General features: G+C 38.5%; 2 protein-coding genes across 5 annotated transcripts in view; one reads left to right on the top strand and one right to left on the bottom strand.

Moving 5' to 3' along the window:
• The window catches only part of ATG3 (autophagy related 3), a 32,436-nt gene extending 30,469 nt beyond the window's left edge, over positions 1–1,967 (bottom strand). For 2 of the 3 annotated variants that reach the window (XM_081797080.1, XM_081797090.1), the window contains exon 1: positions 1,499–1,964. In XM_081797080.1, coding sequence (XP_081653206.1) covers positions 1,499–1,570 — 72 coding nt within the window. In that variant the 5' untranslated portion in view covers positions 1,571–1,964. Of the gene's footprint in view, positions 1–1,498 lie in introns of all 3 variants that reach the window. The other variant, XM_081797085.1, reaches the window with a different exon arrangement.
• A 142-nt stretch (positions 1,968–2,109) lies between these two features.
• Positions 2,110–21,824, top strand: SLC35A5 (solute carrier family 35 member A5). Of its 2 annotated transcripts, none has more exons than XM_081797063.1 (7): positions 2,110–2,321; positions 3,139–3,287; positions 7,364–7,462; positions 8,806–8,936; positions 11,498–11,565; positions 18,031–18,811; positions 20,347–21,824. In XM_081797063.1, exons 1-7 carry the CDS (start codon positions 2,278–2,280, stop codon positions 20,413–20,415), a joined length of 1,341 nt encoding a protein of 446 aa, XP_081653189.1. In that variant the 5' UTR covers positions 2,110–2,277; the 3' UTR covers positions 20,416–21,824. The 2 variants fall into 2 exon arrangements, with proteins under 2 accessions (XP_081653189.1, XP_081653179.1); XM_081797053.1 differs by having other exon boundaries at positions 2,112–2,321; positions 8,803–8,936.
• Positions 21,825–25,585: the final 3,761 nt, after the last annotated feature.

The raw sequence follows: 25,585 nt of genomic DNA, 5'->3' as shown, positions 1-25,585 counted from the left end.
CACAAGCAGAAGGAGCAGGCAGAGGGAGAGGGAGAAGACGACTCCCCGCTGAGCAGATAGCCAGATCCCAGGATCCTGGGATCATGACCTGAGAGGAAGGCAAGATGCTTAACTAACTGAGCCACCGAGGCGCCCCTGAAACATTAGTTTAATATTTAATTTGGGAACTTTTTTTTTACTCTTTCTCTCTGAAACTAAAGAGTTTAACAATCGTATACTATTTAAATGCTGCATATCTAGGTAGACATGTTTCTGAAAAATGACATGCAAAAGAATCATTTGATTCAAACATCAGAATAATTTTCAATTTCAAAGATGACTAATATTAATTACAAAGAATTTTACAGTAAAAAATATATAAGCATAGCAAGAGTTGGAATTTTCATTTATAAACTTTTCTTTTTTTGTTTTAAACTTGGCCCAACAAGGTATCATTTTAAAATCAGTCTTAGAAATAAATATTAAAAAAAGTACATGACTAACATTTCCCTTTGTCATGGAAAGGGAGCAAAGTAAAACTATCCACTATTCTTCTTAGCATACTAGGATAACTTATTATAATGAAGACCAACCATATCCAAGGATATTTCATCCCCACAATAAGATCTGTAAAATTTTCATTGAAAGCTTAAAAAAATAAAAGCACTTAAGAACTCCCTATTCATTTATTCTCACTGCTCACTTATCAGAAAGGAAAAAGTTACAATGACAAAAAACTTATAAGACTTATAAAACTTGAATGTACTTCTAGAAATTTATCTCTGAAAATTAAAGTCACTGTTAAAATAGCTAATCTGTTACTACTTTTACTTTAAAAACACTGTATTATTGACAAAGAAAAAAAAGAGTAAATATAGGAGGATCAAGCTGCTGGTTATTAACAAAGAAGTACAGGATTTACAAAGAGTTTTCGGCTATTTTAAAAACTCGGAAAGGGAAGTTTTGCCTGTTAGTTGGGTTCAACGATGCTGACAGAGATAATGTTGCAATTCACCTTGTTCCTCTGAAATCTAACAAGAGGGTACCTCAATCACAACTTACTATTTCAAGCTCCTAATTATAAGAGACTTTCTATGACATTTGAAAGAAAATACTGACATGTCATTTTACTACCAAATACTGATTTCGTTTTTAAAAAGATAAGCAAAACTAAAAAGTTTAAAAGACTTCCAATGTTAAGATTTATGTTCTCAAATCTACTTAGCTGCCGACCACCTTCCAACTTGACGTACCCAGACGCGCCGGGTTCTGACGGGTGGCGACAGCAATGCGCACACAGCGTCGCTCCAAGTTTACCTGAATTCAGAGCCCGAAAGCCCTAGAGAACAGCTCGGTAAGACCTCCGGTAGGGCTGCACCCTTTCCTGTGTCCCACCCTTACCACCTTCCTACACTTTTCCCCGCCGGAGAACACGGTGTCCCTCCCGGCGCCGGGTCCTCAATTCCTGCGGAGTTGAGCGTGTACCTGACCAGCCCATGGCAAGCCCGGCCTGGCTTACCTTGAGGACCGGGGTCAGGTACTCAGCCACTTCCAGTGCTTTTCCCTTCACCGTGTTAATCACATTCTGCATCCTGGGGCCGGAGAAGCGGCCGGCCCCGCGACGGGGCGGCAAGGGCAGCCGGGGAAGGGACGGGAGTCAGAAAAAATCCCCGCTGCCGCCGACGCGCATCAGCACCCGGCCGGCGGCACCCAAGGGGACGGGATGCGACGGGACGCGACGGGACGGACCGGACGAGGGGGAGGGGCGGCCGGCGCCAATCGCGAGGGCAGGGCGCGCGCTGCTCGCCACCCAGGCAGTTCGCGGCGGACCGGGCCAAGGTGTCACCTGGCCGCGAGGGAGGGCGGCGGGGACAAGGGGAGAGTTAGGAGAGGCGGGCGCACGCGCACCCCTCGCCTTCTCGGGAGCTGTCTTCTCCCCCTTGCTTCACTCGCGCCCCTTCCGGCTTCCCCTTCTCTCTCTTGCCGTAGCTCCGCCGCCACCTGGGCCTCACGTGACTTAGGACTCTCCCGACACGTGACGCGAGAAAGGGCGCGCTGGGGCGGGCTCAGGCCACTTCTTCCCTCCTTCCGGAAGCGTAACACTGAACGCGCCTGCGCAATGGGTACCAGGTCCGCTCTTTCCCAGTTGGGACGTTATTGTGCTTTTTGTTCCGGAATAGGAGGCTCCGGGGCGGAGGCTTTTTGGTCTTTCTTTTCTTCCCATAGCTTCCCCAACTATGGACCCTAAAAGCTACTGCTGTTTCTGCGGAGTTACACAGTTACTGCCTCAGCTCTAAGATGTGCGCTCCTCCACTAAAAACCCTTCGGACGGACGGACAGAGGTAACCTCACCCGGCTGACAAGTGCGCGTGCGTATGAGGGGAGGGCGCTCCGCTCGAGATAACTACTGCGCATGTGACAAGAAGGATTCTGCCCCCCCCCCCGCCCCTTCCCCCCCGTTGAGGGAAACCTGCCTTCCTAGCGTACATCTTTGACCTCTACGCTTGCGCGCAGGTGGGCTGTCCGTATTGACGTTTCAAGCCCGTCTGTCTCGATGTTCTAGGCCCTGTGCACCATCCCTGCAGTGGGAGGCTGTGGAGGAGTTACCCTGCATAGAGGTTTCCTCAACATATCAAAAAGACGACCTTAGAGGCATTGATTTTTAAGCTCTCTTATGCTTTTACCACTAGTTAAGTATAAATTCACAGCACTGTTTCACATATTTCCATTTGGCTCTTTATTGTAACGAAATCTTTCCCAGCAAGCTCTTTTCCCACTTTCTAGAGAAGTGCTGCTACTGAGGAGAACAACAGAAATCTGAAATTCTCTTCCTCTAGAGCAAAGTTGCTAATAGGAATCGAAGTTAAAATTGCTTTCTGCAGAATTCAACAGCCCCAATGTGTCAGTTGCTCACTTGCTACTTTGGGTAGCACTTATAATCTGGCACTGCCTTTTCTGTCTCTCGAGTTTCCCCTCCTATCAGATTCTGGCTCTTTCATTTTTTCTCCATTTCCTCTTGTTCTCCTCAGTTTTCTTGGTTTTGATATAACCATAGCTGGAAATCTACATCAGTTCTTTTCTGTTCTTCACTGATCAGTGGTATTTGTTCTATGCTTTTCTGCCTGCAGCGTTGCTCACGAATATGTTCTTTTCTTTAAGGCAATTAAAAAGCAGTGGAATGGAAAGCAAGTGCTGTGGTCATCCCATGTTCTGCTCCTTGTCAACAATGTATACCTTCCTGTTAGGCACCATATTCATTGCTTTAAGCTCAAGTCGAATCCTACTGGTAAAATATTCAGCCAATGAAGGTAAGTTAAGACTTGGAATATATGGAGCACTTCTATCTAATCACACATTATGTCTCCTGTGTTTGGTCTCCTTATGTGTAAAATAGAGATAATACCCTTTCAGGTACTCTGCTTCATGTAAATGATAAAGTATGTTTAAATTTGATTCTGTAACCTCTCATTCCTGAGCAAGAAAAATGTTTGATGCTGAATGAAATTTGGATTAGTCAAGTGCAGTGCTGAGCCCTTTAGAGAACAGATAATAACATCTGACTGTTGCTTTAATCAACAGATATCTCTGGGTCTGTAGCAGTACGTGTAATTATAACTTACTTTGAAATAGGAGCATATATATGGTCACTTGGCATTTGTGAGGTACTGTCTTAATTACTATACCAGTGTGGCAGTAGAGATTATTAGCTTTGAAATTATTAGCTCAAGAAGTCTTCTGGTTGGGTTTTTTTTGTTGTTTGTTTGTTTTTTTGGGAGAGAGCTTGTGTGTGCATGGTGTCGGGGAGGGGGCCAAGGAAGGGGGAAAGAGAGACTCTTAAGTAGGCTCCATGTGTGGTGCAGAGCCCAGTGCAGGGCTTGATCTCAAGACCCTGAGATCATGACCTGAGCTGAAATCAAGAATCAGACACTTAACCAACTGAGCCACCTAGGTGCCCCTTCTGTTTTTTTTTTTTTTTTTTAATGTAGGAATTTGTATTTAGATAAACTATTTCTACAAAGCTGTATTGAGAACCTTTCAGTAGTTATTGAGGACACACAAAGTCATGACATCACGACCCTTAATGGTTTGCTTGTGGAGTCCGATGTGTATATAAATCTCTACTTTGGTTAACATTTATCTCTCGGGCACTAGGCCAAGTATTAAGTAGCAGTGTTCAAAGTGTGTAAGACATAGACATTGTTCTCAAGAACTCGGTTTATTAGGAGAGCCGTACGTGTGAAACATCATGAAAATATGGTAGAATAAATGCAGTTCTATATCAAAGATGCAGAGATAGTTTAGATTAGGAAGTGATATATTCTGTCCGGGAGAGGATGGTATGGAGTGCAAAGGGATCAGGGAACACTCCCTGATAAGGCAAAGTTGCTCCACAAGAAGACCAGTGGGCAGGGGCATTCAGAACAGAAGCAACAATCCATAAAAATGAATAGATACGTTAAAAAAAAAAAAAAAGATGAATTGTGAGAACATGTACTTCAGAATTACTGAGCAAAAAGTTTAAGGACTTGGAGGAGAGGGGCAAAGCGTGCTTGACTAGAGAGGAAAGTTATGATCAGATACTTAAGGACTTCATATGCCATGCTAAGGAGCTGGAACTTTGACTTTATTCTCTAGGCCCTAGAGTCTGAGGGGTGGGAATGCTTGAAGATTATAAACAAAATGAGAGAGACTGTTACGGTAGCTGGATAGAGGATGGACTCGGGAAGAGACTGGAAGCAGAGTAGCCAGTCGAGGTTATTGCAAATTCAAGCCATAGATGAAGAAGACTAACCAAGGCTTTTGAGGTAGAAATAGAGAAGAGAGGATAGATTAAAAAAAATACTCTAAACATAGAAAAGCCAAGACTCTGAGAATGTAATGAATATGGAGACTAAAGAACATGAAATACTCTATAGCTCAAAGGTTTCTGGTTTGAGGTGCTAAGTAGATTGATGGTGTTCTCAGCTCAGACGGAAGCTATTAGTAGAAAGAAGCAGGTGGGCCAGAATTTAGAAAGATTACAGAGTTTTAGTTAGGTACCTTCCATGAGGCCAGGAGCTATGTCCTTGTTCATTGCAATATTCTGCACTATCTAGCACATCACATATGTGAAGGAAATACCAATTGAATTCATACAAAGAAGGTAGTTATTCATGTGGATATGTTTAGTGAGCATTAAATGTTCCAGAATACAGATTTGGAGACATTAATATTAAATTGACATTTACAACCATAGGAGCAGAGAGCTCATTCAGGGTAAGCATGCAGAAGGAGAAAATAAGAGCCAAGGATAGAATTACTAGGAATGCCAACATTTAAGAGCCATGCCGACACTCAGATGTTAAGAAAGAATCATTAGAGAAATAAGAGAACTAAATGCACATGACTTACAGAAGGGAAGGAAATGAGTTTGGAGACAAAGGAAATAGTATCATCATAATAAGATAGGGATTAAAGCGTGCCCTTTGGAATTAGTAATTAGAAGATGTTTGGTAATCTCAGAGACTAGGTAGTTTGAATAAAGTGATGGGATCAGAAACCAGATTGCTTGGGAATAAGACCTGAATGGAAAGTGGGTAAAAGGGAGATAATGAATGTTGGTGCTATTTTAGGGAAAGAAGGAGAAAGTATGGTATAGCTGGGGCAGGGGTAGGATCTTATATTTTGGTTTTTTTTGGATAGGACAGTTTGAGCATACTTACAGGCCAAAGGGAGGAAGCCAGTTAATAGAAGACAGAGGAAGTACTTATTGGAGCAAAGTTCCTGAAGAGAAAGGAAAGTTTTAAAGGGGAGAATGGGTCATAATGGATCATGGCCCCTTTCTTCGGACTAAATGGAGCCCAGTAAGGATGGATGCAGTGTAAATAAGGTGTATGCGTGAGGGCAGAAGGTAAGCACAAGGAGGCCCAATGTGATGCTGAGTCACAGTTTGGGATCTACCATGAGAGAAATACAATTTAAAAATAAATAAAAGCCAAAGTGAGTTCTAGAGCAGTGGCAAGAATTTGAGAGCTATAATCTGAAGGCCTCTCCCCCGTTCTTGTTGTGTGCATGTTCGCTTGTGTGTATCATAGAGATTAGTCCAAAGTAATTATTAGCAGGTAGTAGAGTGTGATCTCAGCCTAGCTTTAAGCTCAGAGAAGGGAGGAGAAGTTTTAATGAGGCTTCAAATGATGGAGAAAGTTTAACAGGCAAGTATTAAATTCAGGTGAACATTTATTAAGTGCAGAATACTGTTACCTGCCAGTTATATGAAGATGACTAACGTGGGCCCTTTCTCATAAGAAGCTTACATTCTAAGGTAATACATACACAGAAGTAACTATAATACAGTGGGACAAGTACTGCTATAAAGGTTTATAGGTAGTGCAGCAGGATCCGAGATGAACAAAGAATTGACTATGCTTATGTTGAGAAGGTCAAGGGAAACCACAGAAAAAAGAAAAAAGGTGTTCTGGATAGAAAGAATGCTGAGCTGGCATTTTCCCTCTGTACTTGGCCAGTTTTGGTTTTTCATATCATGACCAAGGGAAACAAGCAAATGTTTCGAAAGGGGGGATAATGCATTCCTTAAAATAGGACCTAACAAAGTTTGTTTGTTCCTGGCAAAATTGTACAGCAAGTTGTTTGTCAGCATTTGGAATAGACAGAGGTAACAGCTAAGACCGAGGCATACTGACCTAACCTCATTTCCTAATTAAATTGACTTGTAAGTTAAGACCTATCTTCCCAACTCATCAGTGGGTTTGGATTATGTCAGATATTTCCTCCCAGCCCTAGAGGTAGCCAGAGCCCTGGGCAGTTGCCTCTTGGCTCTAATAGCTTCCTTCTTTTACCCCAAGGTACTGTTTATCCCAGAGTGCCAAACAAATAACGTTTTCTGTACATGCCACGATACGAAACAGATGGGACTACTCTAAGGGAATATCACAGACTGTGTACCTTGATTCTAGCAAGGCAGACAAGTCACACAAGAGGAACCATGAGCTGGGTCCTAATTCAGCCAGATAAATCCATAGCTTTTGAGGAGTCAGGCCCTGAGTGCTAATTAGTGGTCAGTTTAGAAGCCCATCTCTAATGCCATACCCCAAAGCCGCCTTTGCCCATAGCCTTAACCTCCTCCACATATTTATCAGCAACTTGGATGAAAACATCAGAAGGCTGTTTATCAAATTCAAGAATAATAAAACACTGAATGTCATAGGGATGGCTAAAACATTAGGTGAACAGATTAAAAAATCCAAGAGAGAACAAAGCCAACTGGATTGAAATTTAATATAACCAGTATTAAAATCTAGCTTTTAAAAACAGCTATAAATTATTAACTGTATATAAGCATTATGTAGAACAAAATTTATAGTTAAAAAAATTTGTTACATTTCAGAAAACAAGTATGATTATCTTCCAACTACTGTGAATGTGTGCTCAGAATTGGTGAAGCTAGTTTTCTGCATGCTTGTGTCATTCTGGGTTGTAAAGAAAGGTAAGTCCTGAAGTGGTACTCTATACTTGTTAAAAATCACAGAATCAAAACATTTTAGAACTGAAAGGAATATTCAGTGTCATTTAGTCTAGCCCACTAATTTTATATGTATGAGGACACTAACATAACAAACTTAGGTATGATTACTGCTGTTTTGCAAGTGGAGAAACAGGCCCAAAGAGAAAATGTTACACAATGGTGGGTAGGAAGGGGCAGGGCCAGGACTCCAGCCCACATTTTCCTCGTGTCTTGGCCATTGCTCTGCCGTGTTACTTGTTCCTTTGTTGGGTCACACAGCGAGTTAGTTTTTATTCAAATTCAGGATTTTCTAAATCACGGCTGTCTGATTTGATATGTAGCATATTGCCAAAACAGCCCCCATTTCCTACAGGGGAGGTACTATAGTGGATTGGAGTCAGAGAGACTATATTCTGGGGTAGATTATTTTAACTTCCCTGACTTCTAATTTCATCAATTATCGAACAGAGATACTCATCCCTTCCTCACATCTAAAACATTTGGCCTTTTGTGGCTCTTCATATGTATTATGTATTAATTCTCCACCTTAGTTCTCCAATTCTTGAGCCTTAGCACATTCTATTCTTTAATCTGCCCTCACATGTGAGGTAAACAGAATTTAAAGTATTAACGGTCTTTTCCAGGAAGATTTCTTTTTATTCTTAAAAGTTTCAATTTGTGCAAAGTTTCTAGTTGGAATACATTTCTTAATCTCATGAAATTTATGTGTTATTTGCAGGGCTTATATTTAAATTTTCTATTTTTGCAGGTTATTTTACATTCTCTTGTTATGGTACCTTCCTAAGGTTTTGGAAATCTGGAGATGGGATCATAACTCATATGAGGATTAGTAAAATTCAGTTTTCTCTACTCCTACATTATAAATTTTTGCCTGGTATCTTCTTTTCCTGATCCCCACCCCCCCACCCGAGGGGGAAGAAAATCCCAGCATAAATACTTGATTTTTTTTTTTCCTCTATATTCTAACATTTAGCTCTCTCTCTTGGCTTTAGGCTCTCATAGTAGTAAGAGAAACCTTAAGTATCCTGAGATGTTCCAAGTGATGTTTCAAGTTAACAGGAATTAGGTATTCCTAAGGGTGTTGCTGATTGTCAGTGATGAGGCAGGGTAGTTGGTGGGTTGAAGAAAGAGAGACAATATGAAATCCTACATTGCCTTTGATTTCTTAAGGCTAATAGTCACTGATGAAAGCAAGTTCATAAAGCCTCTTTCAAAGAATTGTATCAGTAATCAAATACAACTCTAAAAATATGGGCATTCTCATCAAGATCCTTTGTTTATTGCTGTCTTTCTTTCTTTAGAAGATCATCAAAGTAGAAACTTGAGATGTGCTTCCTGGAAGGAGTTCTCTAATTTCATGAAGTGGTCCATCCCTGCCTTTCTTTATTTCCTGGATAATTTGATCGTCTTCTATGTCATTTCCTACCTTCAGCCTGTAAGTAAATATGATAGATAATAGCACTGGAAAAATACAGAGAAATGAATCCCAGAACTAGTCTTTTTTATCATTTTCATTGTCAGTGTTAGTTTCTCTTTGCCCCCAGTGGTCTTCCTGAGGTTTGACCAGAATCATCTGAATACGGTACAATCTGCTTGCCACATTCTCTCTCTGTTAAAGATTGCTGTAGAAAGCTGTGCTGACTGGCAGGAGCTGGTCCCTGGCCAGTGAATGTGGAGCCATCTCTCTGTGTGTAACCTTGGTTAGTCTGCCTGTTTGCTGAGCCATCCTATGGTCGCCAGCCTCCATTAACTTTAGCATTTAGTACCTCCAAACAGATTTCCATGATTAACTCAGAAAATCATGTACTCAGTGCACTACTTTGTCCTATACCTGCTTTAATGTAGTATATGCATTCTGTTTGTATGATCTTTTTTTTTTTCTATTAGTTTTTTCTATCATTTAACCAACAAGTTCCTTAAGAGTAGAAAATACATTTTCCCAGCTATAAATGCTATCTATACCTGATAATACTAGGGATGTTTCTCATCCCTCTTGGCATCCTCCATGCCAATTGAGAAATCCATTTGTAATCGGAATTAAAATTTGGTCTCCTGCTTTTATATATTACTCAGTTTCGGGCATGTGTATATTTTCCCCTAATATTTTATAAAATGATGATTTCTATTGCCATTGTTGCCAAAATGTGTTTTAAGTTTCTTTAAAGAATATATGCAGGCATTTTGATGATAAATAGGATTTTTATTGGCACTCGTTCTCTATCTGAAGCCTCTTAAATATAGCCAAATCAGTTTGAGAGTGGGACAAGAAGGAGAGATCAGTAGAGCACTAAGTAGAAAACAGGAATTTGATTCTTTTGCACAATTTAGAAGCTGTGTAATTAAGCAACCCCCAACTACTGTGTCAGTTGCCCATCTGTAAAATAGAATAACATTAGAATACCATACCAACCCAAAGGCAGGAACCTGGGCCGGGTGATCACCTGAAGTTCCTTTCAGCTGTGTGATCCATGTTATTAGTAAGTCTTGAATATTAGAATGTGTTCTCTCTTAACATTCTTCCACTTTGTTTTTCAGATCTGAGAATTCCTTTACCCAACAACGTAATTGTTTGCATCAATGAGTACATAGTCGTTGTATTTTATTTAGATCAGCTCTAAATTTATATCCCTTTCCTCTGTCCTCAATATGAAAGCAAGATTGCAGCTTCCTTGGTCTTCCAGCTTATTGCTTTGCTCTTCCTTCCTGATTGTGCACAACCACAGATATTACAAAATCAGTCACATGGCATATTCTGTATATTGCTGTGCCCAAGTCTAGTTGGAAAGAGTTAGAGATGCATGGAAGTTTTGGGGCAAAGAGCTCTGGTGTTTTGTTTATTCTCTGCTCTGGCATGGAAAGCAGTCTCAGAACTCACCAGGGCAGCCAGGCTGCTTGGTTAGGTGATGTGCACCGTTATTGTGATCGATCAGAGCCACTGCCCCCTCCCTCTCACCAGCCACTTACTTTCCTCCTCAGCTCTTACTCTTCTCCTACGCAGGGGTTCATAAACATTCGTCTCCAGAGGACACTGAGAAATCCTTAAAACAGTGCTTCCCATAAGAAATTCAATAGAAAAACAACAATGTTGTATTCTTGGAATTTTTGCTGGTTTTTATTGGATTTATTCTTATTTCTTTAATTCACCTACACGGTAGCCATGTTTGCTGGTTATATAAGACTACTGAAAAATACTCTTTGGAGTTCAGTCACCTTAAACTGACGGGAAGGAAAAAGGCAGGGTGAAATAAACAAGTAGGATTTGTTTTGAAAAATTGTTAATATTGTCAGATCCAATCATGGGGAGCAATGATGAAATTTCATACTTTCTGAGCCAAAATATATACATGTTCAGATTAATATCTCATATGTGAAATATGACTGAATTCATGAAAAGAGACCTTTATGAAATCTGGCTAACACATTTCTAAGTGTTGAGAACAATATGAATAAATCAAAGGACTGTCAAATACGAGTTTGGTATTGAATTACTGGTACTGAGTCACTGCAGTTCAACCAGGAGAACTGATTGAATTGCTACAATAGTAAAGATGCTTAAAAACCTGTACCTCAATTTTCTTACTGTGTAAATGGGCCTAACACTCCTTGCCTTCCCTCCACCCCTGGAAATAGTGTGAAAAGTCTATAAAGCACTTGAAGAGCTTGAAAAAGTATACTTCATAAGCAAGGTAGCTGTTATTTCTAGACCTGAACATTTAGAGTTTCTAAGCATTTCCAGATCTGCATATACAGATTATTTACACAGGGCATTTGCTGAATTTAAGCATGTTTTCAAAGCCTATACAATAATTTGGTCATATCTGCATACGTTTAACAACCAATAAAAATGGAATTTAATCCTCTAGTGAAATAGCTGCCCTAATAACCCCTCAGGTTTTTGCCCAAAAAGCTCTTTTTATCAGGTGAACCAGAGAGCTGGGAGATTTCTGAAGTCGCTACTTTGTTTGGATTGTAACTCTATCTTCTCCTTCTTTCTAGGCCATGGCTGTTATCTTCTCAAATTTTAGCATTATAACAACAGCTCTTCTATTCAGGATAGTGCTGAAGTAAGTAACTAGCTCTGATATCATATATCATACTTTAAAACGGCACAGCCTTATTTTAGATAATATACCTAGAGCACTGAGCCCTCCGAATCCCAGGGCCGGGATTTTATTCCTAACTGGCTTTGTGTTTTGGACAAATTGTTTAACCCATCTAGAAAGCAGCTCCAGTGCTGGCCCGTCTAAATCTTTGCAACTAGATGTATGAAAAGTTTTTTCTTAGCGTCTCTGGGACGCCTGGGTGTCTTAGTAGGTTAAGCATCTCAAAAAAATAAATAAATAAATAATTGACCAGCTTATTTTAATTTTTAGTGCCAGATTTTCAACAAAGAATTCATGAGCTTCCCCCTCCCACCACCCCCCCCCCAGGATCTCTATACTTTAGTAGGGAACCAAGAAGTTCCTAAATATTGCTAATGCATTTGTTATTTGTAGTTTGGATATGATAAAGAGTGGCAAATTCCTTCTTAAACTACTTGAGACAGGTACATGATTTAAGCTCTGATTGGCAGAGGATTTGCATGAGGAATCTAGTCAAAAGTACAATTAATAAGAATGATAAATTTTTAAACTTTTTTTAAAAATGCTGTCACCAGTGTTTCCTTTCTCCAGGAAGACCTTTGAATAAAATAAACATTTTTAAGTAAACAGGCTCTGCTACCAAGCGAAGGCCAGAACATTCTAAGATATAATGGGATCTGGGTATTTAACTCCAGTTTAATTTGTTACTTGATGATGATAAAAATAAAATTAACTTCTTGTTATATTTGTTGTGATTGTTTTTTTTTTAAATTTTGCGTTCACTTCCCATTTTAATTTCTTATTTCTCAATGTGCCATGTCATAGTATGTGCTTTCATAATTTATGTGTACAGAAGGGTGAATGGCTTAGTACATAGGCACTCAGTAAATATTTGTTGAATCCATGATGGATTCAGTACATTGATTATATGGAGTTCTTGAAAGACTTTCTTTTATCCCGAGGCATTTTGATGATAAGTTTAAGAAGCATTCAGTTTAACAGTTGATGTGAGAGATGATGAAAAAAATGAACATTATATTTCATCCAGGTTAAAAGTTAGAGTGCACTGAAATTTGCTTTGCATCAGGTTCTTCATTTTATTTATGAATTGTGACAATAGTTCAACTAGCAAGTTAATGCTAATTCCAAAATGTTTTGAAGTCTTTAAAATTAATATAAAAGTCACTTTATAGGATAAAAAGTTGGCTTCTGAGATATATAAATAAATATATATATCTGAGATATATATATATATGTTATATATAAACAGTAATATCTTTATATTGATTCCTGTCATAAAATTGGAGATGCATGTCCATGGAGGAATAAAATTGGCCCTGCCATGTAATAAAAGGTTCATTATTTGATAAGGGAGTCTCATAAAGGGGTCTCAAAAACATGTTGGCTTTTTTTTAAGTAAAATTTTTTTTTCTGTGAAATGACAGTTTATGGGTACACGTGGTATTATACTTACATTATACAATACATAAGTATTGTGTCAAGATTATATCAATTTAAAATTGAATTTGCCAAAGCAAAAATACATAAAATATGTATTGCCAGATTTGGAATTGGCCCATAGCTCTAGCTGTGCCCTTCATTGTATATAATATTTTTTTTATTTTTGTTCGTTTGTTTTAATTTACTCCAAAGCATGAACTATGGCTCAGAGGTCAGGGCCTCTCAGAAAGGCCTTATCCAGGGATGGCCTGACTGGTTTGTAGGCAACAGGGCGGGCAGGCTTTCAGCTGGACAGTGAGAAGATAACACAATAAGGACTCCCCAGGGCCAAGGGCTGGGCCAAGGGCTGAGCTGAGGGCCTTTCCCCTATCTAGGCTTAACTCCACAACAACCTCAGGAGGCAGGAGTTATTGTCCCAGTTCATCAGGAGATTCATCCCAAGCTGAGTCTGTGCCCAGGGCCCAGAGCCACCAGGCATTTTGCAGCATTTAGGCGGCTTTGACCACAGGGGAGGGAGCATGTGGGGCGGCAGGGTTAGAGGCAGAGGGACCAACTCAAAGTGAACTGCCCCTGTCAGGCTAAGACAGCTAGCACACGGGCAGAGATGGCCCTCTTAAATTTTTAAGCATTTAACTATTTATATTAAGAAAGTTAGTTCTTAGCATAACCAAATCTAAATCTAATTATACTGTAAACTTAATTATAATAACATTGTTATATTGTTGCTAGTTTTAATAATAACATTACGAACTAAAGTTCCAAGAAGGTTTTGCCCATATTTTACTTCTTAATATTCAGAGCAGTAATATTCTTAGACATGTATTTGCTTTGTTGTTAATATCTCTGTTTTGAATCCTTCGAAGTTAATTAAATAGACAATAAAATCACTCCATTTTTATTATTTTTGCAGGCATTAACTTAGCTCCTAGAGGGGGTCTTAATTTGACTGATTCACAAATCAGCACTGAAGCTACTTTTAATATTGCTAAAAGAATATAATAAATCTAATACTGTCTTTTATGAGAATGTCTTCCAAGTACTGTATTATCTGTTACTACATTTTAAATCAACTTTGTTCTATTTTGATCTTTTTGTCGTTGGTGGCATATGTTGTTAGTTTTCCTTATTCGTCTACTCTTTGTGAACCATTTAATGTTCTTTTGCCCTTAACAATAAAATTTTGACCCAGGAGTAGCAGCTTGAGTCTTATTACATATTCTTAATGTGTTTGCCATAAATAACTCATTTTACATTTAGAATATTTTTAATTTAAATTCAATTAGTTAACATATAGTATATTATATATACTATATAGTATAGTATATAACCTATAGTATAACACCCAGTGCTCATTATATTATGTGTTCTCCTTAATGCCCATCCCCCTGTTACCCTATCCCCCCCCAGCCCCCTACGTTTAGAATATTAAAGCTGGTGTCTTATACTTGACTCTAGCAGAGCCATCAAATACCTTTCTCATACAAAGAGTATAAGGCTACACAGGTAGGAAAAAAGACCCAGTGACTAATGCAAGAATTAGTTGGAAGAATTTGAAAGTGGTAGAAAGAAAAATAGCACCAATCAAATATCTTACCGGATGTTCAAGAGAAGCCCCATGTGAATGTGTAGATTTGTTCCTTGAAGTATAGCCACTTGTCCACAGTGGGAACTGGTGGCAGGCATTATGCCTTGGAGCCTTACTGGTTTGCTCTTAAGGCTTGGCGAAGTTGTACTATCTTGTTTAATTAGACTTTAGGAAATAGTAGTATCAACCTGAACATTGAGGTCTGGGGGCAAAAGATAACCAAACAAGCACTTTTATCTAAAAAATGTATATAAATTTCTCTGATATCTTCAAAAGGAAGCTGTTGGGAAAAAAAAATCAATGAAAAACATTTTGACACATGATGGGTCTCTTAGAAGTTATGGTAACGTTTAGTTACTCGCCACATAAGCAAAAGAAAAAAAAAAGTGCCACTCACTGGTACAAGCATTTCTTCAAAATCATTCACTTGATAACTCTTTTTTATAATTTCCTGTTATAAATATGCCACTGGTCACTCTCTGTGCTACTAAGAAATGTTTTATGTACAATTTTTTTTCAAGTCCTGTGAGTCTTTCCACTTTATTTTCATGTTCTGCCCTGTTTTACTGTCACCAAATATGGTAGAGATGCTCTTATCTAACACAATTTGGACTTAATTTTTTAGTTATTAGGAAAACTCAAAGTGGTGAATCATTAAAAAAAAAAAACACATACTTTAAACAGCTTAAGATGTGTAAATGTCCATTCATCAATGTTTTGAAGAGCTCAGGCCTTTCCTTTGAAATGTGTGGGATTTGCTGATTGGAGTTTTTTTGGCTTCTTTCTTGAAACTACATTCATTATACATCATCCATGCTTTCTGGTTTTAGTTTCTTTAAAGTAGAACAAGTTCTTAAAAATACTTTTAGTGTAGATTATTGTAGATTTTTATTATTTATTTCCTAATCTTATAATTAGCTCATTTGCACCCAGTTTGAAGGCCGGTTAATCTTGCGAGTAATTTGCCTTTAATTAATCTTCCAAAGCATTCAACTTTTCATAAAAAGAGCAATCCTTTTCTTTTTTTCATAATTTATCATTTATGTAATCATTAAATATCTAATTACAATAATGAGGTCACCTGGCAAAAACACAGGAGCAGAGACTCTTTGTGAGCATGGAGGTCATTTGGAAGCAGAAGCGCTCAGGTAGAGTGGCCTTCTAGCTGTAAGTGTTCAGCTCTAATCAGCAATCCGAATGGTTTGTTTACTAGGGTAGTGGAGAGATCAGTTAGGTGAGTTTCTACTGTTGCATTCACTAAACTGTGGGAATTCTTTCATGCACAGTTATTTATAAGAGCACCTATCCTCAGCTGACTTTATGGGATAATTTATTAAGCTTTATTTTCTTTGCTGAAAATCTACCATTTTCAGCCTAACCCTTAATAATTTTTCCCTTCTTCTAGAACATTACCTTGAATGAGCAATATTTGCAGTGGTACCAATTAACTTGGATAAGGCTTTGTTTAATTAGGTTCTTTTTTCTCAGTGTCAGTATTAGTGGAAAATCTGTAGCTGTCAGAATTGAAAACTTCTAAAGGAATTATAGATTATATTATATATAATTATAATATATATTATATTTGTCTTGATGTCCAATAATCGGTTATATAATGATTTTTATAAGTTGGGCATATACTTTTCATCTGTCTTTTCTGTTTCCAATCAATTTGCTTTCTACCACTTATTGCCTACCATCTACACCTTTAGAAATTTATGTGATTAGTACACAGGTTCTGACCTCATGGCTTAGGGCTATGCTAGCCTCATAACTAAACGCTAGATCTGGTTATTTAAAAGTATACATGAGAAGACGTGATAGTGTGCACGTGTGTGCTGCTATCTAGGCTGGTCTGTGCACATAAAATTTTAATTCATGAAGCTCTGTGGAAGCATTGGTGAAATCAGACACCTCTCCCTATATATGCACGTTGGGAACTCATTGTACTTGAGAGGCACGTTGGTCCAAAAGGAAGACATTCAAACCATGGCTCAGATCCCTTCCTTGCTCTTTCATAAATATGTGACCTTAGGGAAGTCCATTAACCTCTCAGAGCACTCTTTTCTTCCTTAGAACAGAAATTGCCTGACCCATAGTAGGTGTCCAATAAATGCTCCAAAGTTCTTGTAACTTCCATTTCTTACCTTTTGGTTTACACTTCTTCCTTTGCTTATATTCTCTGTGTGTATGTGTGTGTGTGTGTGTGTGTGTTCCCTCTTCTTCATCTGACTAATTGATCTTTAAACTTGAAGATTTTGTTCTCCTTCAGATCTCCGTGTCTACCCCAACCTGAGTCAGCTGCTCCTCTTTCCTTAGTCAACATTGTACATTCTTGTTGCCTTTGTATAGACTCTTCTCTCTGCCTGGATATATCGCCAAATGCCATTTCACCTGGCAAATTTCAGTTTATTTTTCATGTTTCACCTCAAGTGTCATTTTTTCTTTGAAACAACATCTGACTCCCATTTACAGACTCAAGGTTCCTTTCTTATTGTGCCCCAATTGTTCTATGTATCGCTTGTCAGACATGATGTTTGCATTGTTTAGTTTCAAGGTTCTTTCCCTATTAAAGTGTAAATTCCTTGGGGATGGAGATCAAGTCTTATCTCCCCAGGCTCATAGTAGCCTGGCACATTGTAGCTGCTTATTTAAATGTCTGTTGAACTGAATGAATCCACAAATAGATTGACAATAAAGCATGTCTTCTGTATCATACAAGTTTGTGGTTAGGCAAAAAAGTAAAGAAATAAAGCATTGTTGAGACTTTGTAAACTGAAACACTAAAAATACTTTTTTCCTTACTGTCCCAAACAGTAGTTTACTGTAAAATTCTTTTATGATTAAGCCACGGATCTAGGAGCAGGCTCCCTCCTTAAATCTTTTCTGGGTCATGAACACCTTTGAAAATTGACAGCTTTGAAGGGTCTCATGGGATTGGTGGGGGCAGGGCCGAGAATTCACCTGTATAGAAGATTTGGCACCTACTGCAAGGATTTGCGGATTTCTAAGGCTCCAAATTCAGGTTCATGGAAATCAGGTTGAGAATCTGCCATACTTACTTCACAGCAAAGCAAAAAATTATTGTTAACAAAGGTCTACGATCAGCTCTGGAGGTAAAAAGGAGACTTAGTTGAATCTAAAGTTAAAAGGAAACTTAACAATGAGGAGAAGTGACTGAATGGCATTAAGGGACAATTTATTACAAAGGTGAATAAAAATATCATGCTTAAGCACCAGAGACACCAACGGGTTTCCTTTGAACTTGAATTGGGAATGCTAGCAAAAACTGGGTATAGTTTATTCAACCAAGTACTTAAGCGTCTGAGTTTTCAGTAGAAACAGTCGATATGGGAAAGGAGCAGGGGGACAGTAGTAAAATCTTGTTTTTCCTCTTTGAATAGGAGGCATCTAAGCTGGATACAATGGGCTTCCCTCTTGATTCTGTTCTTGTCTATTGTGGCCCTTACTGCCGGGACGGAGACTTCACAGCATAACCTGGCAGGACATGGATTTCATCATGATGCCTTCTTCAGCCCATCCAATGCCTGCCTCCTTTTCAGGAGCGAGTGCCCCAGAAAAGGCCATTGCACAGCAAAGGCATGGACTTTTCCTGAAGCTAAGTGGAACACCACAACTGTGGTTTTTAGTCACATCCATCTCGGCTTGGGCCATGTGCTTATTATAGTCCAGTGTTTTATTTCTTCAATGGCCAATATCTATAATGAAAAGATACTGAAGGAGGGGAACCAGCTCGCTGAAAGCATCTTCATACAGAACAGCAAACTCTATTTCTTTGGCATTCTTTTTAACGGACTGACGCTGGGCCTTCAGAGCAGTAACCGTGATCAGATTAAGAACTGCGGGGTCTTCTATGGCCACAACGTGTTTTCAGTCGCTCTTATTTTTGTGACTGCATTCCAGGGCCTCTCGGTGGCTTTTATTCTCAAGTTCCTGGATAACATGTTCCACGTCTTGATGGCCCAGGTCACTACTGTCATCATCACGACGGTGTCTGTCCTGGTCTTTGACTTCAGGCCCTCCCTGCAGTTTTTCTTAGAAGCGCCCTCAGTTCTGCTCTCCATATTTATTTACAAAGCCAGCAAGCCTCCAGGTCTGGAGTTCGCACCTAGGCAAGAAAGAGTCCGAGATCTAAGCGGCAGTCTCTGGGAGCGCTCCAGTGGGGTAAGTTTGTGAGGATGCTGCCTTTTGCCTGTTCTTCCCAAAGTCAGCACATGGTTATACAAGAAGAGAAATTGGTCAGTGCTTATTTTGCAAAGGATATATTGGATTTCTGTGACTTTTAAAAATTATTCAACAAACATTCATTGGACTTTGGTGTGCAAGGGCTCGTGATAATGCTGTAAGGGGTCGAAAAAGAGCATAAATCACAGTCTTGAGGACCTTACGTGTTAATTGTATCTTAGAATGTTCTAGAGCCACAGAGCTGGGAGATGTCCCACAGGTTATCTTGTCCAGTCTTTCTAGTTTGGTAAATGAATAAACGGACTCAGAGAGGCTAAGTGGGTTATAGATAGTACGTAAAAAAAAACTATACTTAACCCATGAGGTTTGACTCCTAGTCCATTACTCTTTCCAGCCCACCATAGTCGGGAAGTATGCCTCATTCATAGTAAAAGTTGGTCTTTGACATGAGTCAGTCTTGTTAAATATAAGTGGAAGTCCTGGCTCGTTGATTTTCCCTGAGTTACTCATGAACCCCAGTGTGCCAGAGGGGCAGGCCTTATCTCATTAAGAAGGTGGTTTTCAAAAGGATCTTCATAAGAGAAAAATTTTTTCTAGTAGTATTCTGCCAGTTGCTTATAATTCTTCTAGGAAGGTCTGTCAGTCATGGTATCAGCAGATTAATAATGGTCTTTTTGAGATTCAAGTAAGGAGATATATGTTTAAAAGAAACTCCTCTAACTAGCTTTAAACTTAAAATGTTCATGAACATACAAAATATTAAGTACTTCGGGCACCTGGGTGTCTCAGTCGTTAGGCGTCTGCCTTTGGCTCAGGTCATGATCCCAGGGTCCTGGGATCGAGTCCTGCGTCAGGCTCCCCACTCAGCGGGGAGTCTGCTTCTCCCTCTCCCTCTGCCTGCCGCTCTGCCTACTTGTGCTCTCTCTCTCTCTGTCGAATAATTAAAATCTTTTAAAAAAAAATATTAAGTACTTCACAAAAATGATCTCTTGCCTATTAGTTCGTGGTGGAGCTTCCATCAGTAATGTCTCTGAAGTAGAGACAGAACAGATTCTTAAGATGAAGAAATTAGAAGGGTGGGTCTCAAATGCCCTGATCTCAGCCAGAGTACAGTTTCAAAAGTCCTGTATTCTTTTCCAATGGTCTGATAACAGTGCTTGCCCTAATTTTTAGGTAAAAAAAAAAAATACCGATTTTAGGCAAGGGCCTAGTTTATACTTATTTCTCCAACCACTAGTTACTTCCCTTCAAGACCAGCAGAGGGTGCTCCTTACTGTGTTCCGGTTGTTAGTTTTGAAATTCAAGTACTGAGGTGCATGTCGATTTTTAGTGATCTCATTGTGTGTCTAAAATTAGCTTTCCAAGAACATAAGTATTTACCTAATTTCATTTGACTAGATTATAGTTGTAGTTTAATGAAATAAATTTGCCAGTAGGGTTTCTCCTTAGTAATCATTACAAATGGTATATTTCTAGTGTTTTAAAGTAATTACTGATTTCATATTTCCTTTTAGGATGGAGAAGAACTGGAAAGACTTACCAAACCGAAAAGTGATATTGAGTCAGATGAAGATACTTTTTAATTGGTACCCAAATGATTGGCAGCTCTCAGAAACCTTATTTTCACATTTTCAGCATGTGTAATATTTATCTTTTCACTTTGATAAACAAGAACATTTCTAAAGCATTATACTCTTTGCATATATGTAACCACTCCCTAAACAGTTCCTCCAAGGCTTAGAGTACCCAAAGGCTAAAACATTCTAAGGAACTGACATGGGAGTAATAGTATGGAGACTGAATTATTGGTACTTGGTAAATCGACAAGACACATTCCCAGGTTATCTTCCTTGTCCTCCAGGGTTCCAAAAAACTTGTAATAATCACGTTGGCTATACCTTATAAATACACAAATAGCGATCAGTTTGCCAGATACTCACAATTATGTAGTTCCATTCTGCATTCTAAAGTCTTTCCTTATGTATCATTATAAATATCACCTAGGTTGTCCCTTGAATTTTGAAGTCCTAGAGACATTTACTTTGCAGTTAAAAAGCAATGTGACTCTTTCTAAGAAGTTTGGTGGCAGGACCTTACCGTCTGGACCAACGTTGATTTGAGGGCAGTGTAATCTGTACCAAATGTTTTGCCAAAGAAGCAATTTTTCAGAAAGAAAATGTTAGAATTTTAATTTTTAGAAATTCATAGGGAATTTGATTTTCAGTGATTATCTTTTGATGTCTTTCTACACAAATAAGCTTCAATTAGGTAAAAGTTGGTTCCCAATTACCACGATTCTCACTTGGATTTTAAATCATTTAAACAAGCCACAGTGGATTTTTTCCTCCTCAGTTTGACCTCATTACTCTTGGATTATTAGATTTTAGAGAACTAAAGCCATTTCACTGTATTAGTTATTAATTAGAACTTAATGATTGTTATATTCTTACTATCATACCCTATTCCTAAGAATTGAGACACTGGCTTCAGAATCATAACAGACTGTCAGTAAGATTAATGCCTGAGAGTTCCTTTTAAGAGGGTCACTTTGCAAACAAATGACTTTCACTGAAACATTAATAGTATTACTCTAAAACAAGGAAACATCATAATAAAGTACAGTAATAATATTGACACTTCAAATGCATGATATTTTTCAAGGTATTTTTGCATGCAGCCAATTAAGTATGAGGTAGAGAAGTAAGGTGAAGATAATTTAAAAGTGAGAAAACAGAAGTGACTTGCCCAAGGTCATGCAGCTAGATGGCGATAAGACAGGCCTAGCTCAGAGGACTGTATGTTTATAGAGCACTACACTGTAGATGTGAACTTTAAGGTGTCATTTTCATGCAGTCTGTACATCTCTTCTTTCCCCTAATTTTCATGCAGATGAACATGTGATAATAGTGTAAATAATCCATCTGTGATATCTGGAATAATATGACAGGCAAGAATTGGTGGAAATTTATAAATAAAATAATTATTAAACCTGTACCTTGAGTCATCACTGTCATGTGAAGTGGGACAGGGGGTTCTTTGCATTTTCATTTCAAAAAATGGAGGCGGCAAGAAATCCAAACAACTTTTAAAACTTTCTTTTTCCATAGATCTTGACTTCTGAGAATAGCAAAACTGAGAATCACCTTATCATAGGTATACCCCTCCATGTTGTGAAAGAGGGAGATTACATCATTATGGCAATTCATTTTAAAGGTAAGGAAATCAAGTATAGAAAGACCTCACTTTTAGGAACCATAATATATAAAAACATCTATCTTATGGAACAGAAAAAATTACAACAATATTATTGGCAAAGGTATTGCCTACATTAAATACATACATTAAATAGCAGATTTCACTAGTTCATGGAGCTTGATTTTCTTATTTACAACAACTTTATTTGTAATTACAGCTTTACTTGTGTTAACTGACCAATTAATAGGATAATGAAAACTGGAACTAAAATGTAAAGTTCTGCTGTGGACGCGCTGTAGTACTTTGTGGGCACTAATGCTTTAAAAAGAGAATCACTGGAAGGTGAGAGGTCCTGAAACCATAGCTTATCATCTCAAGTGCTCTTAGAGTCAAGTGTATAACCTGGGAAGAAGAACAATTGTCATGTGGAAAAAGAAGTAGTCTTTCCTACTCTAAAGAACCAAATTACAGTGAAAGTTACAGGGTGACGGTTATTCTTTCCTTATAAGCAAGACACTCTTAACAAATGGTTCTTTTCAACAGTAGAAAAGGTCCTGAAGAGTGGTAGAGAGTAGTAGTGAATTCTCGATCGCTGAAGTTTTCAGGGAGAGGTTGTACCATCAGGATGTTTTAGAAGACAGTCCTTCATTGGTATAGAAGTTGACCTATTTCTGAAGTCCCTTCTAATTTTTAGATGCCCTTCTAAGCAGTTATGACCTACAACTGATGTGCTGAATCTGCTTGCTTCATAGTTTCTGAATAGCCTTTGGTTGGGCCTGCAGCAGCCTGGTTCCAGCTCTGTCACTGGCCCCAGGACCAAACTTAGGTCCAGCCCTGTTCTTAATCCTGAGGGGAAGCAGGATGTGGATGCTGCTTGTAGTGGGAAAGATGGCCTAGACCCAGGATCCCAAATCCTTGGCCAGCTGTGTCCTCCTGCCATAGGTTTTCATGGTCCACATGCAGAGGAGACTCATGGCCAGATTCCTTTGTTTACAGCTCTAAAGCCTGCCTCTCAGTCCCCATGTGGAAGTCCTGTTGCATGTGAGCTGGACGAGACTGTGGAGCTGCAGGGCATCCCTGCACTTCTCCGAACAGCCTAACACACCTGACCTAACACAGCCCAGGTCCTCCTTGGCTCTTTTCCCTTTTATGTAAATCCTGATTTTTCCCACCAACTCTTACCACTCCAGTGTGGAGAAGAGGCAGAGAAAGCCAAACTCAAAGTAAAGACAGTGGCTTTCCTTCTCTAACACTTACAGCTGACTTTCTGAAATTGAGTAATATATATTCCTCTTTTAAGAGAAAAAAAAATTTTTTTTTCTCACAGATCTGTGTTGGCCTTTTTCTCCTTTGCTGTTATTTAAACTCATACAAACGTAATATGAAGTATAAACTTCCTTGCTTATAGTTTTTATATGAAAACCAAAACAAATTTGCAAATTAAAATAGAAACATAGCTATAAAAGCAATAAACTTTCAATTCAAATATGAATATAGTGAGAAGGGGTTGTTTTGCTCAAATAAAATCACAATAAATCCCTTAACGACCTGCAGAACATTTGCCCTCACTTGCTATTTTACTTGCTTCAAACACCATCCTGTCTTCTGCCAAGATAACTGAAACCTGCTGACATTGCTAGTAATGCATTTAATCCTGCTGGGATTTATCAGCCCATGTCCCTGACAATCCCATACGGATGTGGTGTGGGTCAAGCTGCCAACTCCCATTGGCCTCGGTGCCCTGGAAACATTTTTAAAACGTCAGCTTTATGTGTTCCCTAAAGTTTTGAAAGAACTCTCCAATAGAATTGCCTAGGCTTGGCACTTTTTGAGCCCCTCCCCCCCCAACATTCTCTATTTACTCCTTGTCCTACTCTGGGTCCTCTCTGTCATTTATATTTTGCTAAGAAATCATCCAGATTTTCAAATTTATTTGCATAGGAATTTTTGAATCATTCTCAAAATTCTTTTAATTTCTTCTGTTACTATAGTTCTATTTGCTTAGTTTTGTGTGTGTGAATGGCTTCACTATTGTTCTTTTTTAAATAAGTTAAGCAGTTTCTAATTTTTATTTTATTGACATTTCTTTTATGTTCCATTTTTCTAAGATTTGTTTTATGTCCTTTTTCCATCTTATGTACTTGAAATACATTTATTATTTTTTAATGAACATTTTTATAACTAGTAGAAATGTTTCCTGGAGTAAGTACATACTAGGCCAATCCCCAAAGACTTTAAATATGGTATTGTCATTATTTTCTAACTAATCTGTTTTGAGTCAAGGGCTGTGGGATTGAGGTTTTTATTCATACTTTTGTTAATTCCAGGTTTTCATACACTTGATTAGAAAATGAGATCTGTATTCTTTCTGTTGTTTGCATATTTTTATTGAATTATTAAGTGTAATTTGGCTGGTCCTTTAGTATGCAATAACTTTTTTGAGAAAGTTGGTATTGGTTTGATATTTTGAACCAGTCTGAAAGTTTCTTGTTATATTTGACATTTATTCCACTTAACTTTCTAATCTATTTCATCACCATTACTTTTACATTTAAGAAAGCAAATTTAGAACCTTATTTATAAATTTATCAATTTGAAAAATTAAAATACAGTCATCAACTCCTTTCACTAAGAGATGAGGAACTTAGGATATTATGTTTCCTCCCAACTCCCAGTTTTTCCTAATAAACTCGAGAATTTTATCCAGGTCTGCTATACTATATTTTATCTACTCTAAAACTCCTATGTTTTCACATTACCGTCTTTAAAATTGGAATGCCTTAAGCAATGGCAGGTTAAAATAGCTACTGTCTTGCAGCATAATGATGAAGTTGTCTTTGCTTGCATGTGCAGGTATTTGGTGTGACTGGACAATGTTTCAGTCAACAAACCACTTAAAAACCATTTGAGGAGAAGGGCGCCTGGGTGGCTCAGTCGGTTAAGCATCAACACTTGATTTCTGCTCAGATCATGATCTCAGTGTTGTGAGAATGAGCCCCATGTAGGGCTCTATGCTGGGTGTGGAGCTCATTTAAGATTCTCTCTCTCTCCCTCACCCCCTCCCCCCCCCAAAAAGCCAAACCATTTGAGGAGAGGATAAGAGTCCTGGTTGTTGTCTGGAAATCTTCCAATGAGACCTCCTGGTAAGATCAGGAACATGCCAGTATTACATTTTACAAAATGGGTGTCAATAGCTTGAAAGTTTTTGAAAGTACTGGCGACAGAGAAACTTAAGAAATGCTGCATCATCATCAGTTCTCTCAAGGGCGCAGAGAACTCTGGAAAACCTCAGACATCTGCAGCTCTGCGCCAGAAAGTGATTCAAAAGATTTTTGGCTCAAAATGGGAAGATGTTTTAGAAATAGCTTAATTAATTTAAGTTACAGTTTCTCTTTTTATGTAACCAGAAAATGGTACATTCGTCTTTAAGAGCTCTTTGAAGAAATACAAAGTAAAAATTCTAAGTTGTGAAAAATAATATGTTTAATTGACAGTGTGCTCTCTTAGTGGGGACATAAAATAGTGATTGATTCCTTTTGGAATTAATGCTGTCATAGG

The sequence above is a fragment of the Leptonychotes weddellii genome, chromosome 1 (assembly GCF_054177405.1).
Source record: "Leptonychotes weddellii isolate Sample4059 chromosome 1, ASM5417740v2, whole genome shotgun sequence".
Taxonomy (NCBI): Eukaryota; Metazoa; Chordata; class Mammalia; order Carnivora; family Phocidae; genus Leptonychotes; species Leptonychotes weddellii.
Note: the sequence above shows the minus strand (reverse complement) of the source record. Positions and strands in the feature narration are given on the sequence as shown.